Source organism: Embiotoca jacksoni, unplaced genomic scaffold, assembly GCF_022577435.1.
Source record: "Embiotoca jacksoni isolate LCO1_2020_lvr unplaced genomic scaffold, fEmbJac1.0.p SCAF_20, whole genome shotgun sequence".
Lineage (NCBI taxonomy): Eukaryota > Metazoa > Chordata > Actinopteri > Embiotocidae > Embiotoca > Embiotoca jacksoni.
Window position 1 is genome coordinate 4,881,098 of NW_027185341.1, and position 16,888 is coordinate 4,897,985.

At 38.1% G+C, this 16,888-nt stretch overlaps 1 protein-coding gene across 1 annotated transcript; it reads left to right on the forward strand.

The window, feature by feature from the left end:
• Positions 1–9,790: 9,790 nt before the first annotated feature.
• On the forward strand, positions 9,791–16,859 carry LOC138201829 (glucagon receptor-like). Its single transcript, XM_069155334.1, has 13 exons — positions 9,791–10,849; positions 10,989–11,085; positions 11,222–11,332; positions 12,051–12,172; positions 13,505–13,611; positions 14,130–14,286; positions 14,470–14,629; positions 15,008–15,068; positions 15,165–15,234; positions 15,404–15,495; positions 15,699–15,837; positions 16,012–16,053; positions 16,308–16,859. The coding sequence occupies exons 1-13, from the start codon at positions 10,670–10,672 to the stop codon at positions 16,377–16,379; spliced, it is 1,410 nt and encodes a 469-aa protein (XP_069011435.1). The 5' UTR covers positions 9,791–10,669; the 3' UTR covers positions 16,380–16,859.
• Positions 16,860–16,888: the final 29 nt, after the last annotated feature.

Consider the following 16,888-nt stretch of genomic DNA (forward strand, 5'->3'; position numbering starts at 1 on the left):
TATTTTTCTATCATACATAATTCACATGGATTTTTCTTTTTATTCTAAAAAGAGGGTTATATCACAAAACTAATCTATGTGAAAGTCTATGTGAATCTATATGATATGTGAAAAGTTAACGGATCACCAAATTTGTACCAATTCTTCTTGAATTGGAACATTTCACAAAAAGAAATTAAGTTTTTAAGTTTTTAAGAAGAAAGGTCAGGAATTTGTGAAAAGACATTAATTTCTTTGAATGGATGAAATTGGTGGAGTTACCATTCATATAGTGTAGCCATGCCATTGTTATGGTTAAAAGTGAAAAACAGCTGAACATATGATGTTTACTTGGTGCTTTTCCACCTGAGTAGTATTGTTGAATCTATGCATGTGACGAGGCGACAAAAGTGACTGGACTCTAACGCTCGACTCAAGACACAAAAAGTAAAAATCAAAATCCTTTACTCAGGTGGATCTAATACAAATGTACAGGCAAGGCAAAAAGCACAAAAAGGGATAAGCAGAACCAACAAATCAGGACTCAAGCAAGGAAAAACAAGGAAGACAAATACCCAATAGTAGCATGGAGCACCGGGAAAATGACTGGAACAATAAGTCCTGAGTTCAACAACATATTGGCACAGAGGGGTAGGAGCAGGGAGACAACTGGACACAGGTGAGCCCAATTAGGGCAAGGCAGGAAGGCCAGACATCTGATATGAGAAAAGGAGGTGAATGTCAAAATACAACAGGAAATTCTGAAAAGAAACAAGAAATGTACCTTAAAGCTGGAGCAGGTCCTGACAATGCATAGTTTTACATATATAACACAGATTGCACACCACATCCCTAATAATCAATTTGGCAACAAATATAAACTTGAAGAAATTGTATTTTCTTGATTCCTGTTGTTCTGGGTTTTGTACCCTCATGGTTGAAATTCACTTATTGTAAGTCGCTTTGGATAAAAGCGTCAGCTAAATGAAATGCAATGTAATGTAAAATATCCCTCTCCCTTCAAGTTTCTTTGCAACACTTAACGTGTGAACAGAAAATAAAAGTCACACTCGATAGATTGTGAACACCAAAATAGATCCTTCTCTGAATAATGGAACCGTCTTTGCTCAGACATGATGACAAGAGCAAAATTGTTATTTTTTTATATCGCTCTCTCATCTTTCACATGCTCTTATTTCCTCTCTTCAATGACAGAGTGGCTTAGAGTGTTTAGTTTATTGTAACTTGGAATTATTTTGGCTAAAAATTTGCAAAAATACAAACATTTATGATTTGTCTCCATTACAATAGAGAATGATTTGTGTTGTATTTCTTACTAAGAATACAATGATGCGTGCAATGCAAACCTTTCACCATCAATGCATTGATATTTGAAACTGGCAACAAGCATTAGCAGTCAACAATCATAGTCAAGCTGTTAGAGTACAAGAGTATGCCATTTTGTAGCTTTTGTATGGATCATTTCCTCAGGCTGTCTGTGAATTATCCACTTCCAAAAATTCTTCTTCTGTTAAACAGCAAATTCTGAGGCCTTAGTTTCCTCGTTAGAACACGCAGAGCTTTCAGTTTTTCTGTTGCACAACCATATTTCCAATTGTTGATGACTTGTACAATACTTTCTGAAATATATTTATACCTGCGTGACCTTGTAATGAGAATATTTTGTCAAGAGGAATCTAAGAGGTCTTTCTGATTTTGATGCACGTATGGTGTTGTGACATATACTTTCGACAAGGATAGGTGAGAAAAATATATTGAAAAACAGAGTAGTGTCGATTGTAAACCATTTAATGCACAGGTTACTGAGGTAACACAAGCGACACTTCCTGTTTGTGTTTCCCTGTGGACGAACAGAGGCTCAAGGACAGCCAGAAGCTTTTCCGGCAAATTAAATTCTTCTTCTTAAATATCTGTATGGTTTAGCACTCTCCATTTGACTCAGTCACATGTAACGCGTTGAATTAGTTTTTCTGTCTGCATTGTTTGCATACAGACTGTGAGTGGGTGTGACTTTGAATTTTCTGTAAAAATTAAACAGCAGTCACATGCAACACAGACACACACTTTCACACCAAGTACATCCTCCTTGAAGTGGGATTCATAGGCTTCACTATTGTTTAAACTCTTCATAATTCACATTGTCCTAAAGACAGACATACACAGACAGATATTTAGAGGTACACGGACATTCATAGTTGTTGTAGACATCAGGCTTGTGCACATACACACAATTAATTAAGATTTATAAACCGTGTATATCCTCAGTTTATATAAATTGGACACATTCAGTGTTTATATGTATATTTCAGCCTTTGTTTACCAACATCAGGATTTTCTCCACACACCTAGAAGAGGTTTCTTTCTTGCAAGAGTTCAAAACAATGAGATAGTTTGTGTTTTGTTCAATTCTCACTCTGCTCTGATTGTATATTTGCATATACAATTATAAATGCATACAATACCTTCAGACTATATTCAAGCTTTTCCATAATTGAAATGGTTGTTTGGTTTCTTGATGAGATTTTATTTGTCAAATCACTGCACAAAATACCCAATGACATAAACAAAAACAAAAAATTTTAAATTTAATCTTTGAGATTTTAAATCATGCACTTCAGAGACACATATGGTGCATGAACAGCTATATCATCAGACACTGTTTTGAGCAAGCCATTTTAGTGAATTAATTATTCTACTCATTGTCTACTTGATAAAGGAATATGTTGTATCAATGGTACCATATAGCTAATAGACTAGTTTTGATTTTGACTCTAAAGTCCTTTCTCATTCTTAACAAAGGAAATCTCCTCAGATTCGTTTCAAAAGGGATTTAATGACGGGAGACTGATGATTATCAGAGGTCTGCCCATGAATGATTAAGTTTTACAAGGGAGCTTTTATTCAGGAGAAGATATTAAACTCCTTCACTATGTATAATGCAAACCATGCGGACGACCTCACATCAAACATCTTTACTTTAAATTCAGTGTGATGCATTTAAACATCAGGGAGAGTCGACGTTGAGAGACACGTGAATCAAAACACAAGTAAACCTCAGAGAGACTTAATGATACACTGGGAATGAAAACAATGGCACGTCCTTTGAACTAAGCTATCCTGGGCATACTGAAAGCATGATATGGAAAGAAAAAAAAAGAAGAATTACTCAGATCCTTCCCATCAGCATTAAACCTTCATACAGTTCAATGTCCCTTCAAATGAGCACTCCGAATGCAGAGTGTCAAGCCGCTCTGTGTTTGATAATTGGTTTTATTATGGGGATCCAATCTTAAAACTTCTCAGACTCTTGAGCTTTCATGCACAGAAGTGGATTTGATCTATTTTGATTTCAGGTTTTATCCTATAATCAAAATGCAATAATGCACACTGACAGCACATGAGAATGAAAGCATCAATCAATCGTACACATTTAGACCTTTTATATGCAGATTTTTCTTTCAGGCTCTGTTCCTTGTGGACATTTGAACTCATAATTGAACTTGCAATTTGTCTGTATTTCAATTTGTAACACACACTTGCTCCATTGAAGCACCCGGTGTTGCACAATTTGACACTCAACATGCTCTTTCATATTTGTTATTTTTTTCCTCTGCCTCATTTGAGGCGAGGCTTACTGAATTGGAAGAGCGGCTCCACATCATGGAAAAAAAAGCAATTAGCTGCTGCTGCTATAGGCTCATCGCATTAGCTGGTGCAGACTAGCCAAAGGTAGCCCACTAGCCGTTCCCCAGGAAGTAACATAAAAAGAGCCCTGAGATGACATGTGTAGTGATTTAGTGCCATGTGAAAAAACTGAGTTCAATTGAAATAAACTGAAAAATCCAGGAGATGATAGTTGACTAATCTGGAAATACAATAACTCATTTTCACAATCCACATTCATGAGTACCAGTAATCCTCTGGGAAACACATGTATTTGCTCAGACATAATCCAGCAAGCAGTCGTTATGGAGCACTTGAAAACTGTGGCTTCAAAGGGAAGAAGTGGAAACAATATAACAGCTGAGATCAGCTGCACAAGCATACTTTGTCGTGTTTTTTTAGATTTAGAAATATATCCAGACATGCCTAAGTCTTCATAGAGGACTTAACAGAGGCCTGCGCCCTTAGTTTTAGAGATGCAACCGGATTTGTAGCTCATTATATAATTGAAAAATGAAATTTCATTTGTCGCCCTGTCATTCAGTCTAAGCTTTGCTTTCAAATTCTGCAGGAGTCATGCAGTCCTGACAATTGTTTGTACTGACAGTTGTGGAAGGAAAAAAAAATGGCAGCCTTTGTGTATGTATGAATCCAGAAAGGCTTTAGGGAATCCGATTACCGGAAAATCTCTTCTATTACTGTCAAGCATGAGTCCCAGCTGTAATCAGACCTGCCAATTTGCACTTAGTTCTCTTCTCATTCATCCTGCATGTTTTCTCCAGACTTGCTCCATCAGAAACATTTTTCTCATATCCCTGGATTCCTCCAAGCGTCAGTGAAAAATGAAACGATACTATTGATATGCAGAGTGAACAGCAACTCTCTTCAGCTTTTTTAATTCAGAAAGATGATGAAAAACCAGGCAGACCAACTGTGGTCAGATGCTGATTAAGAAACTAAGTCAAAGAAATGGGACTGAAAGAATCAAATTAAAACTAGAAAGATGAAACACCAAAATACTTTCAGAGGTTGTGCTTAGGCACCCCTCAGCCTCATTTATCTCCAGAGATCCTGGCAATTGAATCATTCCTTGGTAAACAAAGCTAGAAACCCATCCTCAGTGTCGTTATCCCTGGAAGATGTCTGCTCTGTTGTGGTAAATGACTCTTTTATTAGAGAAAGTGATTTCATCTATTTCTTCCTGTCTAAGTAGTTCTTAGAACAAGCTACGGACGGACGGATGCACGCTCGCTCGGAGGCAGTGCAGGAGAGCGCCGTGACAGGGAGAGGCCGATTGGCCTGAAAAATAAATAAATTTGAACTCAAGTCTGTGTGTGCAGCAGGTCCTCTGTGTCCAAGGAACCCCACAGTAGCACAGTCTTGCTACACCTACTATTATCTTTACGATCCCCTAAGGCAATCTCCCTGTTGATGAGGTAATCTCATGTAACTTTTGTATCATTTCACCAACCAAAATGAAATCATGCAGCGGACTACAATAAAGACAATCTAGTGCTGCCAGCAGGTGTTGGATACAAGCATGCAGACAAAAGACACAGTTAGTTAGTTGCACTTTACATCATTTTATCTCGGAAGCACCTGTTATAAATAGCCTGTCAATCATGCCATATGTCACACTGCCTGTTGTGTATTTAATGAGTATATCTATGACAGGTTGTCAGTCTATTGCTGGCTAAAAGAGGGTCTTTAGCTGATATGACAGCAGACCTAAGTGAGTATGTTGACATTCTCTGGAGGCAAATATCAACTTAAAGCCCTTAGAAGCTTGGATGTAAATTTTGAATCACTATTTTCCTACTCATGGATAAAGTGACTGTGTAATCTCAAAGGTGGCACTCATGGTTTTAAATCCACAGAAGACTCTCATTTCCTTCAGGTCCAGTCTCACCACTCTTATCTCATCCTTTTCTTCTTCCTGCTCAGCATTATGAGAGGGACAAAGTTAATGATGTGATAGTTTTGTCCTGCTCACAACTTCAATTAAGGAATGTGTAAGTGTGGTTTGATCAGTCCAACAACCCACCATCTGTCATTAGATTTTCAGTAAAGCTGATTGTTGACTGGTGTGGACAAGTATAAGTATGGCATCACAATTTTTGGCATTTAAACTTTGGCAAAAAATTATGTTTATGAAGGATCCCATTAAAACATTCAAACGTGTCCGAAAATGTATCAAGTGCACTGATACTTTATCCGGAAATGAAATGTAGATCTCCAAAACCATTGAAGACGGTTTTAGTTGGTTGCCACCAGGTGAAAATAGGCGTGAGGACTTCCAGTACCCTACTGGTGTTATAGATGGGATCTGTCATCGTCCCCGATGATAATAGACTGTCCCCACTTTAGCTAGACACTTGCGAGCCAGAGTTACAGAGACAAGAGTGATTGAAGGGTCATCAGATTGTACTGCACTGCTTCAGGAGCCTCCATAGACTTGAGTATAATGGCCACCTCAATAACGATGACCATGATTCATAAATAATGGGCAATATGTGAATGTGCTGCCGTCTTCTTTTGCTCCTCTAAACCTGGATGTGCATCTACGAGTATAGCCTGTATTTTCCTTTCCTCACCTCTTTTTTACGACAGAGAAGAAGTGCAAGAAGACATAAGATCGACCTCCCACAACTACAATTCACACTTTCTGATAGTTTGAGGTGACTTTAAGATAAAGCAGGCTGCCTGAACACAAAGAGAATTCGCTGCATATCATTGCAGAGCCCCACAGAGCGACTGTGTGTGGCTTTAGGTTCAGTCTCTCTGACGTACAGCGACGCACAGGACTAAATATTTCCACACAGCATCTCCGAGAGCGCCATTCTCACATTTAAAGAACATTTATCTGTAAGTGACTCAATGTTTTATATTCTTTCTTTTTAGTATCTATAGCTTGACAGAGCTGTTAAAGAGACAAAATGAAAGTTTTTTTTTTTTTTTTTTTTTTTATGTCCAAAACGCATTTTTAAGAGAAATGCGCAGAAACATTCTGGAGGTAAAAATAACAAACTTGAGCCACTGACCACATTAGATTATTTTTCGTTCAAACATGTTTTTTTTCTCATATGACAGTCAGATTTTTTTTCATTATTATTATTATTTGATGTTAATTGTGTTGATGTGGTTGCGTAAATCGGCGGACATGGATCAGATTAATTCATAGATTCATTATTGAATGCAGGTCATCAAAGCTGATTGTATCGCCTCCAGAATTTAAAGGATGTTTAAGGGTATATCCAGTGTAGTTTAAAGCATCAGTTGTGTTGTTTACGTTTTCTACTGGGCTAACATATGCTGCTCGTTGTTCTGATGCTCTGCTAGAATATCTGTTCAGAAGTGTCCTATACTTTTCCACTAAGATTCATGATAACTTCACTGTATGAAGTCATATGAGCCCCTCAAAGACCTACAATCAGAGTTATGCAGGTATGTATGAATATCATCAGCTTTTATTGATTTGACAATAAGGAATTACTTGATTGTGTTGTTAATCACACTAGGGATCTTACCCTGGTTTGATGGCCGAACAGTTCCTGAGAAATCTGTGTCAAGAATGGACTTTAGCAAAGAGACTGGGAAGATCCCACATCTGAAATTTATGTGTAAAATAGCAGGTTTTTAAATTCCTCAAATGACTCAAGCCAAAAGGGTTTTACACACTGCTAGCTTTAAATGCGCATGTATCGATATTAATTTTCTTTTCTTTTTCAACTAATTCTGGTAGTGACATTATGCTTCCAGACATCACAGAGTTGAAAGCGCTCCACATGGGGCCGTTTTCAGGACCTCTAAGAAACTAAACCCACTGTCATTCCTTAAACTGCAACAGGCAATGAATGTAATTTTCCACCTGGAGGCGACAAATCAAATCAAATCAAATCAGTGTTGCTGTTTTCTGTTGCTACACAGTGGCAGGCTGCTCTGAGCCTGAGGTGAGACCCCCACTGAAGGTGGAGACATGATGCCCCCTGAGCCCGCTCTGCTAATAAATGTGGCTCCACTGCAGCAGGGCCTCAGCAGGTCACCCTGTGGGGTGCGACAAAGAACCACCACACTTTGCTCCAAATGATTATGCAGATCGTATTTTGGTCTGGTTCTCATAAACAAGCAGCACAGTCGGAGTGTTTTATATCCTCAGAAATTATGAATGTTATTCCAAGAAAAAGCTATCAATAGTGACAATGGATTTGTTGATATTTACACAAGACAAATTGCTCCAAAAAATTATTACAAATATATTTTAAAAAATTGTACTAGTGAATTACAACAGAAATATGCTCTATTGGAATGAATACAACATTCTTCAAAAAGAAATCAGCTTGTCGGAGAAAACTATTCACAGATCAAGTTCATTCTTAATATGTGAGCTCAGCTCATCTTTTATATCATGTGAGCACTGTGACTTATATGTGGAACAACCATTCTCAGTAGGTTTCTTCCAGGCAAACTGATCAACCCTGTCTGAGATGGATACCATAAAGATATGAGAAATCAAACAAGTTTTCATTGAAAAAAACTAAAACAGAATTTTTATTTTATCCCTTTGATATTTCGTTAAGTCTTAATTTCAAACTCTGTATAGAGCACACTGTCAACCTAAAATCGTTGTCACATCACAAATAAAAACATTTCATTCAAGTTACAATAAGATAAGAATGGACAAAGGCAGACTGCTGTTCTCATCTCTTTCCAATCTCTTTCCAATAATGCGTGTTGCATATTTCTCCTTTTAGAACAACAAACAGAGTGTTGACTTAATGTAAATTAACCATGATCATAAACCACCCCAGTGGATTTGAAATGAAGCAGCGGAGACCTGTAGACCTTTCAATTCCTTGGACCACCCAGAGAAAACATCAACTAAAGTGTCCTTGAGCAGAGCACCTGCCACCTAGTGGCTGCTGTCACAACCGGCTCACATAAATAGGGCATGTTTTCTTAATGTTAATAATCCCTTTTCCTGTTTTATTTTATTGTTTTATTCTCGTATTGTTTATCTTGACTCCATGCCCTTGTGTCTTTGCTGCCTTTGTGTTTACCTGCCCTGATCGTTTCCATGCGTCCAATTGTCTCTTCTGTCTCGTGTTGTCTGTGTGTTCTGAGCTCCCTGGGAAACTCCATTTTGTGCTCTGTGCACTGGCTACTAGTTTCTCAGGTTTTTTCTTCCTGGTATTTGATCCCACAAAACACTCTTTGGTTTTGTCTGGCTGCTCCGTTGGACTTGTTGACTTGCCTTACCTGTAGTTGCATCTAAGTAAAACTCTGACCTACTGCCTTTTGATTCGTGCATTTGAGTCCAGTGAGTTTCTATAGGGTTACAGCTGCAGTGACACATTGCTGTGTTCACTTCTTACAGATGAGTTAAATGCAGAGTTCAAAAGATCTGTGTGAAAACATATTGTTGATAATATACTAGCAAATAAACTGATTCTTGTTGTAAGGCAAAAAAGTAATTGGACAAACTAACAAAATATAAGAATTGGATATGAATCATTTGAGGTTAATGACAGCCTAAAGTCTTGAACCCATTGGCATTAACACATGCTGAGTTTCCTCCTTTTATTGGAGCAGCCTTCAGTTGTGTCTTGCTTGTTAATCTTTCTCCCTTCAGTTTTGTCCTTAAGTGAAAAGCAAGCTCAGCTGAATCGAGGTGAAGTGGCTGACTGCCATTTAAGGACATTCTGTTTCTGTTTCTGTTTGGGTCATTATTCTTCTGCACCGTGAAGCACCGTCATATCAGCAGAAAGTGTAGCTCTATACACTTCAGACTTCATTCTGCTACTTCCATCAGCAGTCACATCAACAATAAACAACAGTGACCCAGTTCTGATGGCAGCCATACTCTACATGTCAGGATACTGCCTCCACTGTGTTTGACAGATAATATTATGTTTCATGAGCCCTTTCTTCCTCAGTCACTTCAAGTTTTTGGACTGCATAACGAGAGTTCCATTGAACAGCCAGCAATTGTAAATTCAATACTTGGGAGTCAACTCCAGCACTTTAACCTTCTAAATTTATAATACATTTAAATTAAATAACAAAACAACAGACCACACCTGGCCATGAAACTGCTTAATAGTCAATTGTTAAATTACTTTTGAGCCTGTGAAAATGGAGGCATCATGTAAAAACTGCCGGCAATTCCTATATACAATATTTTATTCAAACCATTTAAACTGAAGCTGAAAGTCTGCATTTCAATCCATTTATTATCTATACTGCTTTATCCTGAACAGGGTCACAGGGGGCTGGAGCCTATCTGAGCTGACTTTGGGACACACTGAACAGGTCACCAGTCCATCACAGGGCCAACAGAGGAGTCAGTGCGAACCACTGCACTAACATGCCGCCCCTCTATCATAAAGACACATGGACCAGGCTGTATATAAAGCATACTGTCTGGAATTATTATTTGACACAGCACAGAGTCAATTTCACTTTGAGCCTATTTACTTCCACTGGAAGTCACCATAGTGAGAAATGTTCAAGTCATAATTTTAAATCATAGTTGTTGTTTTTTTTTTTTTAAAGAAAATCCATCAGGGATTAGCAGCAGGGTGTATAACTAATTATTAAGAGGGGAGGGTGTCAGAGCAGGGAAAAGGGTAATCATTTTAGACTCAATTATAAAGTAAAAGGCTTTTCAACTTAGACACTTAGAGAACTTTTGTGAAAGTCAATAATGCATGTAAAATGACTCGTTTCAGAAAACTGGGACACCTGGAGAATGTCCAGGTATAACGGTTAATTTTGCCTTGGTTTTGGTGCATAGAGTTGATAAATGGTAATTTGGCTCATTCATTCCTCTGAATGACTCTAACATGAATGACCGAAGTGCAACAGGCATCAATTTCCCTTGAAAAGTATTTCCTTGTGAGGGACAGGCAGGAAGTAGTTTTACCGCAAATGAAGCTTTAATAGGTCCAATATGCAATTTTTTAAAGATTCAATGCTTTTTTTTTTATAGATTAATTGAAGCCCTAAAATGTTTATTATCTATGAATTTGGCCAGAATGTACTGAACTCCAGTTACTCCACTTACAACCTATCTCTATTTTGCTTCTTCCTCTCAGTCTTTCTGCTCAGGAAAAACAGGTCTTCAATGATGGATAGGACACAAAACATAATAGCTTTGATCTGCCTGCTGTTTGTCAAATTGCCAAAGGTTAGTGTGGGTAAAATATAGTATTTAAGGATGATTTTTACTGCAGATTTCTTTTCTATCTTCCCAGATAAGTTATAACGCCTTTCACAAACGTGAAGGAAAGTTTTTCTGAAGTATGTTTTTGTATGTATCTTTACAGTTTGTAAGTGGGAAAGTCTTAGAGGAGACTTATCGGAAGTGGGTCCTTTATAAAGAAGACTGTGTCAAAATGATAGAAAACGAGTCGCTGCCTCAAGGTACGGAGAAACCTCTTTCATTTGGAACTGAGTCATCGTGCAAAAAAGGAATCAGGAAGGGAAAATGGAAAAGGAACATTTTGTTTTTCCCCAGCAACAGATAATCTCTTAAGTGTCCTTTTGTTTGCCATTCTAGTGGGCTTGTTCTGCAACAGGACATTTGACAGATATGCCTGCTGGCCAGACACTCCTGCTGGCTTAATGGTCAACATCTCATGCCCTTTCTACCTGCCCTGGTTTGACAAAGGTAACAACAAACTGAAACATAATTGTGTTTCCGTCAGTTTGTCCTCCTTCCATTTGAGTATAATTTCAATGTGTGGTAATATAATTTGTATCTCAATTAATACTGGCAAGTAAAAATTGGATGTGGATATTCAAGTTCCCCAAACTTTACACTTTAATCCTCATTACTGACACTAAAAATGAGAGTAAAGCGGTGGGAGCTCTGTGGGAGCAGTCATAGCGAAAAGACTAACATTAGGTAGGAGATGCTGATCAGACTCTGTCAGTACATACTAAAAATCACCTCCCTGCTCAACTAAAACACAATAATTGACATATTATATCTTGTTTCTTTACTCCAGGCAAAAAAGTAAAGTGCTAAAATCACATGTTACCTAGATGTTGCCTTTTTTTTGTGCAGTGTTTTTTGTGCTAAGCTCAGCTAACAGTCAACTGGCTGCAGCTTCGTGTATAATTGATATTTTCATCTAACGCTTAGCAAGCAGATAAAAGTATTTCCTCCAAATACTATTTCTTTTTATACATTTATGTGCAATATTGTATGTTCACTGTGGCTGAGTAGCTATGCATGTACAGTATCTGTGTGGTTCTTTTCACTGTGTCCTCGAATGATAACCTAGCCAGGCTCTTTTGTTTCCCTCTGCCCAGTGCATGATTTAAACTCCGTGACCCTAATTGTCGGCAAGCAGTGACTAAAGGATGAATTGTTTGTCATGCAGTGTCCCAGGGTGTTGTGCGGAGGCAATGTGGGTCTGACGGCTTCTGGGAGCGAGAGGACAGCGGGCAGGTGTGGAGGGACATGACCCAGTGTGAAGAGGACAAAGGGGTCACATCTCAGGAGGTGGTTTAATGCAACAGAAACACCTCCAGCACGAGAGCTTCTTTGGTTGCAGCTCTGAGAGCTTGCCGTTGCTCAAACATTTGTATTGCATATAGGCCTATGGAGGAAGATAGGTTCTTTCAGTAAGAGCTCACTGCTGAAACAAAGGTCATTTCTGATGACTCAGGTCATAGTTTAGATATCTAATGGGAAATATTAAACTCTGACGTAAGTGATACTGATATGAGTTTGTGTCAAAAAGGTGATTAAAAAAATATTTTCATATGCAAGTTTGGAAAGTTACAACTATTATAGCTCTTGACAAAACCAAAGTTTTATCCCCAAACTCCAAGTGGGAGCCATTATCAAAAGCTGAAACAAGGTGTGTGGGGAGTTGATAAATATTGTTGTGTATCATTTAACCCAACATTACCCTCTTTTAGCAGTGCATATAACATACACCCTAAATACTGAATCCAGAAAAATTAAGTTTCCCTCAATAAGTAATAGTTTTGTAACTTTTAACATTAAATAATTTGTGACAGTTAAACTAGGAGACCATTTGAATCATGAAATCTTTTAAAAAATATATATAATTTTCTTAATAATAATGAATTACTTGAGACCATTGCACCGGGCAATGAATTTCGTTCCTTTTTTTGTTCCACAAACCCGAGGTTTCTGATAGTAGTTTTACGCTGAATTGGTCTTATACTCATCCACTTCTCAGGAGGGTTTTGTTGATATCTCTTTGACCGTTTATTAGTTTGTGGCAACTTCCAAGCTCTTTAAACACACCACAGCACCAAGCATGAAACTTCAGAGACCTAAAAACCTTTTAGTGACATTCAGTGAAATTGTTTATAGGAGCAAGACTTTGACAGACATTTGACTTCATGTCACTAAACTGTTTGAAGAAATCTGAGTCGTAGTCAAACGACTTCCATCTCCAGACTGTGCACAATGCAAAACATTTTCCCCTTCATGGTGTCGGGCCAAGTAGTATAATTTAGCTTTATCTGCTATTAAAGTCAGAAAATGACTGGCAATTGAGAGCTTTTTGTCTGATTACAATCAATAATCAAACTCTGACGTCTCACGATGACTGAAAAAAATTCTATTCATTCAAGCATAAAACTCAAGCCTCTTTAATGTTCTGTGAAAATACAAAATGGATACATGACGAATGTTATCTGCAGCTGCAGTGAAAAGAATTTAGAGGAGTTTTACAGCTGACAATACGATGTCAATTATGTAGTTACAGTGATTTACAATCATTAGGAATTGCAGGGAACAAGTTTTTCGTATTAGATTAGGATTATAAAAGTGACTTGTGTGAATTTGTTTTTACAGCTGTGGATTAAACAACTGATGGTGAGCTTCAGGATGCTCTACACTGTCGGCTATTCCTTATCCCTCTCCACGCTCATAATGGCTCTTATTATTCTTCTGAGCTTCAGGTATGATGTCTGACACACATACACACACACACACACACACACACACACACACACACACACACACACACACACACACACACACACACACACACACACACACACACACACAGTCGTTTGTATTTTGTTGTATAGCCTAGTGTGTCAAACGATGCAGATTGACACACCTCCGAGGATATAAATAAGGACAATAAAGAGTCTGCTTGATGTCTTTCTCCATCTTTCCTCTTCTCACAGATGCTGTGAGTAATGCTTTCAAACACAACCAGACCATTAGACAATATGCTGTAACTTTAATTTTTAATACAAATCAGAAACGCCACAACTGCCAAGATCCTCGGCATTTATAAATCTAGATAAAGAATCAAAACTAAAATAGCTGCAAATGATGTGTCTGTACAGGTCAGATGAAGTCATTCCAAGAAAACCAATAAAAGCAAGAACAAATAAGTTGTAATAAAACAAAAGGTTAAAGCTTGGATGTCAAATTCAAATTTTATTATTTTTATGTCCCCTGACAGGAAACTGCATTGCACCAGAAACTACATTCATATTAACCTCTTCCTGTCCTTCATCCTGCGAGCTGTAGCTGTCATTGTTAAGGACACAATGCTTGAACGCCACTGGGGAAGAGAAATCATGAAAACAACTGATGTGACTGAGATGCTCAGCCATCAGGTAGGTCCTTACAAATGATCGTTTATTGCCATTATTTATTGTAAATCACCACTAAATTATCTCAGTGTTTATAACCTAGATGCATCTAACACATTCAGACTAATGAGACAATTTTAAACATCATCAAACATTCGAAAAATGCATTATTTTTGTCATTTTTGTTTACATTTATCTTTCCCCAAGGCTGCTATTGGCTGCCGGGTAGCGCAGGTGATGATGCAGTACTGTGTCCTGGCCAATCACTATTGGTTCTTCGGAGAAGCAATTTACTTGTACTCAGTGCTCGTCGCCTCAATGTTCATTGATTGTAACAAATACCTACCTTACATCTGTCTTGGTTGGGGTAAGTGACATCTCTTGAGGTAATTATACTGGGGCTTATTACCTTGAATTGTGGCTGATGACCCCTTTTACCATTCTTTCAATTTTAATTCTGATTTAAATCTAAGAGCATTTCACCAAAAAGACAACACAGCTAACATACCAAAAGCAGGCAGGTTGCACTTAGCAACAGTAGAAATGTCACACCATCATAGCTATGCCCCTCTCTGGAGTCACCTTCATAAATGCACATGAAACCACGAGAGACAGCAAAGAGTGCCATATAGATTTGTAGATTGATGTTATGGACACATTTGCACAACACCCGTGTGCCTTTTAAGCTTGTTTTTCAAAGCAGCTGCGGTATTGAACCTTGCAGTTTTTTGTGCTTTTGCCTCAGGAACGCCACTCCTATTTGTGGTTCCCTGGGTAGTGGTGAAGATATTGAAAGAAAACAAAGAGTAAGTGAGTGTGCGTGTGTGTGTATGGTGTTCCCACGTAACAGATCACTTCATGTATAGACCCTGAATTGGTAACATCTGCCTTCTCTTCCTCAGGTGCTGGGCTGTCAATGAGAACATGAACTACTGGTGGATCATTCGTTTCCCAGTTCTTTTTGCCTCACTGGTAAGGATGACTTGTGCTAATAGTCTCCTCAGTGATTGTTCACAGGCCTTGCAGGTGTCATCACCTTAGACTCTAGACTCCTCTGCATCATATACTGCACATAACAATACTCATATGTGTTTGTTTTTAGAGGATACAAAAATTTATGTTATGATTTTCTGATCCAAAGATCAACTTTCTGATTTTCATGAAGATCCTGAAGATCATATTCTCCAAACTACGAGCCAGCAACCAGAATCAATACCCCGATTACAAACTTCGGCAAGTTGTCTCAATTGTTTTCAGCGATAGATTAAATGAGCTCAGACCTCTGTCTTGTGAATTTAAATCTTTCACAGCAAAGCAGTGATTGATTTTAAAGGAGAATGAATGAAAACACAGCCAGAAAAAATGAATGATGACAAAAAGCATGATGATGATGATGTTGTGACAAACTACTGTGCTGTTTGATTTGTCCTTTTTAGGCTTGCCAAGGCCACTCTTACCCTCATTCCTTTGTTTGGGATTCATGAGGTAATTTTCATCTTTGCTACAGATGAGCAGACAACAGGCATTCTGCGCTACATTAAAGTCTTCTTCACCCTTTTCATCAGCTCATTTCAGGTAGGCTCAGTTGGACTTAAGAGTGATTGTACTATTGCTGATATACTGTAGTGCATATCTGCCACTGTAAAAAAAAAATGCAGCTATCTAGACAATTTAATCTGTTCCTGTTTAGCAAATAACAAATGCCTTAATCTAAAAAGGACTTTTAAAAAGAAAAAAATCTCTCTGCAGGGCTTTCTGGTGGCTGTGTTGTACTGCTACGCCAATAAAGAGGTTTGTTGTTTCACGTTTCCACTTAAATTTGATAAAGTCCTGAATATTAGCCATATATCCCAGACACAGTAACTGCAAGACAACATGGGTGTAAAAGTGCATGTTTTTCTTGAATCATATGATCATCACATGTATACATTGGTAATAATACTGATGAAGTAGATTACATAATTTTTTTTTAAAAGTATTTTACGAAATGTCTCCACAAAATGGCCCATTAACTCTGAAATGATTCTTCTCCACTCTGTATGCAGGTGCAGACAGAGCTGAAGCGGAATTTGCGCAGCTGGAGAACAGAGACAGAGATTGTATGCTGTGGACAGTGACTAGCTGTGCTTGACCGTCGAGCAGACACTTTCTCCATTGCCACAGTGCCAGATTGCAATAGATCCTCTGTCTCAGCAATCAGGGTAGTGCCTGAAGGTTCGCCCACTCCTGAAAGTTCGCTGATTTTCAGATGTCCAGTTCAGCCACCTTCCCCACAATGTGAGGCTTCCTTGCTACACTCTTCATCATTGGTAAATAGGGACAACATATTGCAGAGTGGGGATCTGGATGAAACTGGACAATTGTCTGTAGCAATGCAGGTGTCCTTCGTTGTTCATTTCAAAGGCCCAGTGGACACACTCCCACATGTTGTAAATACAGATTCAGACTAAATAAAGTCACTGTACATTCACTGTATATTTTCTATGAGATTATATGTGGTTGGTTGTAAATATGTAAAACCTTGAAAAAGTATTATATTACATTCAATTTGTGTGAATAACTGTAATCATTTGCGACATTAGATATCTGTATGTAAATTAAAAACCGACTAAGATTAAAAGACTAT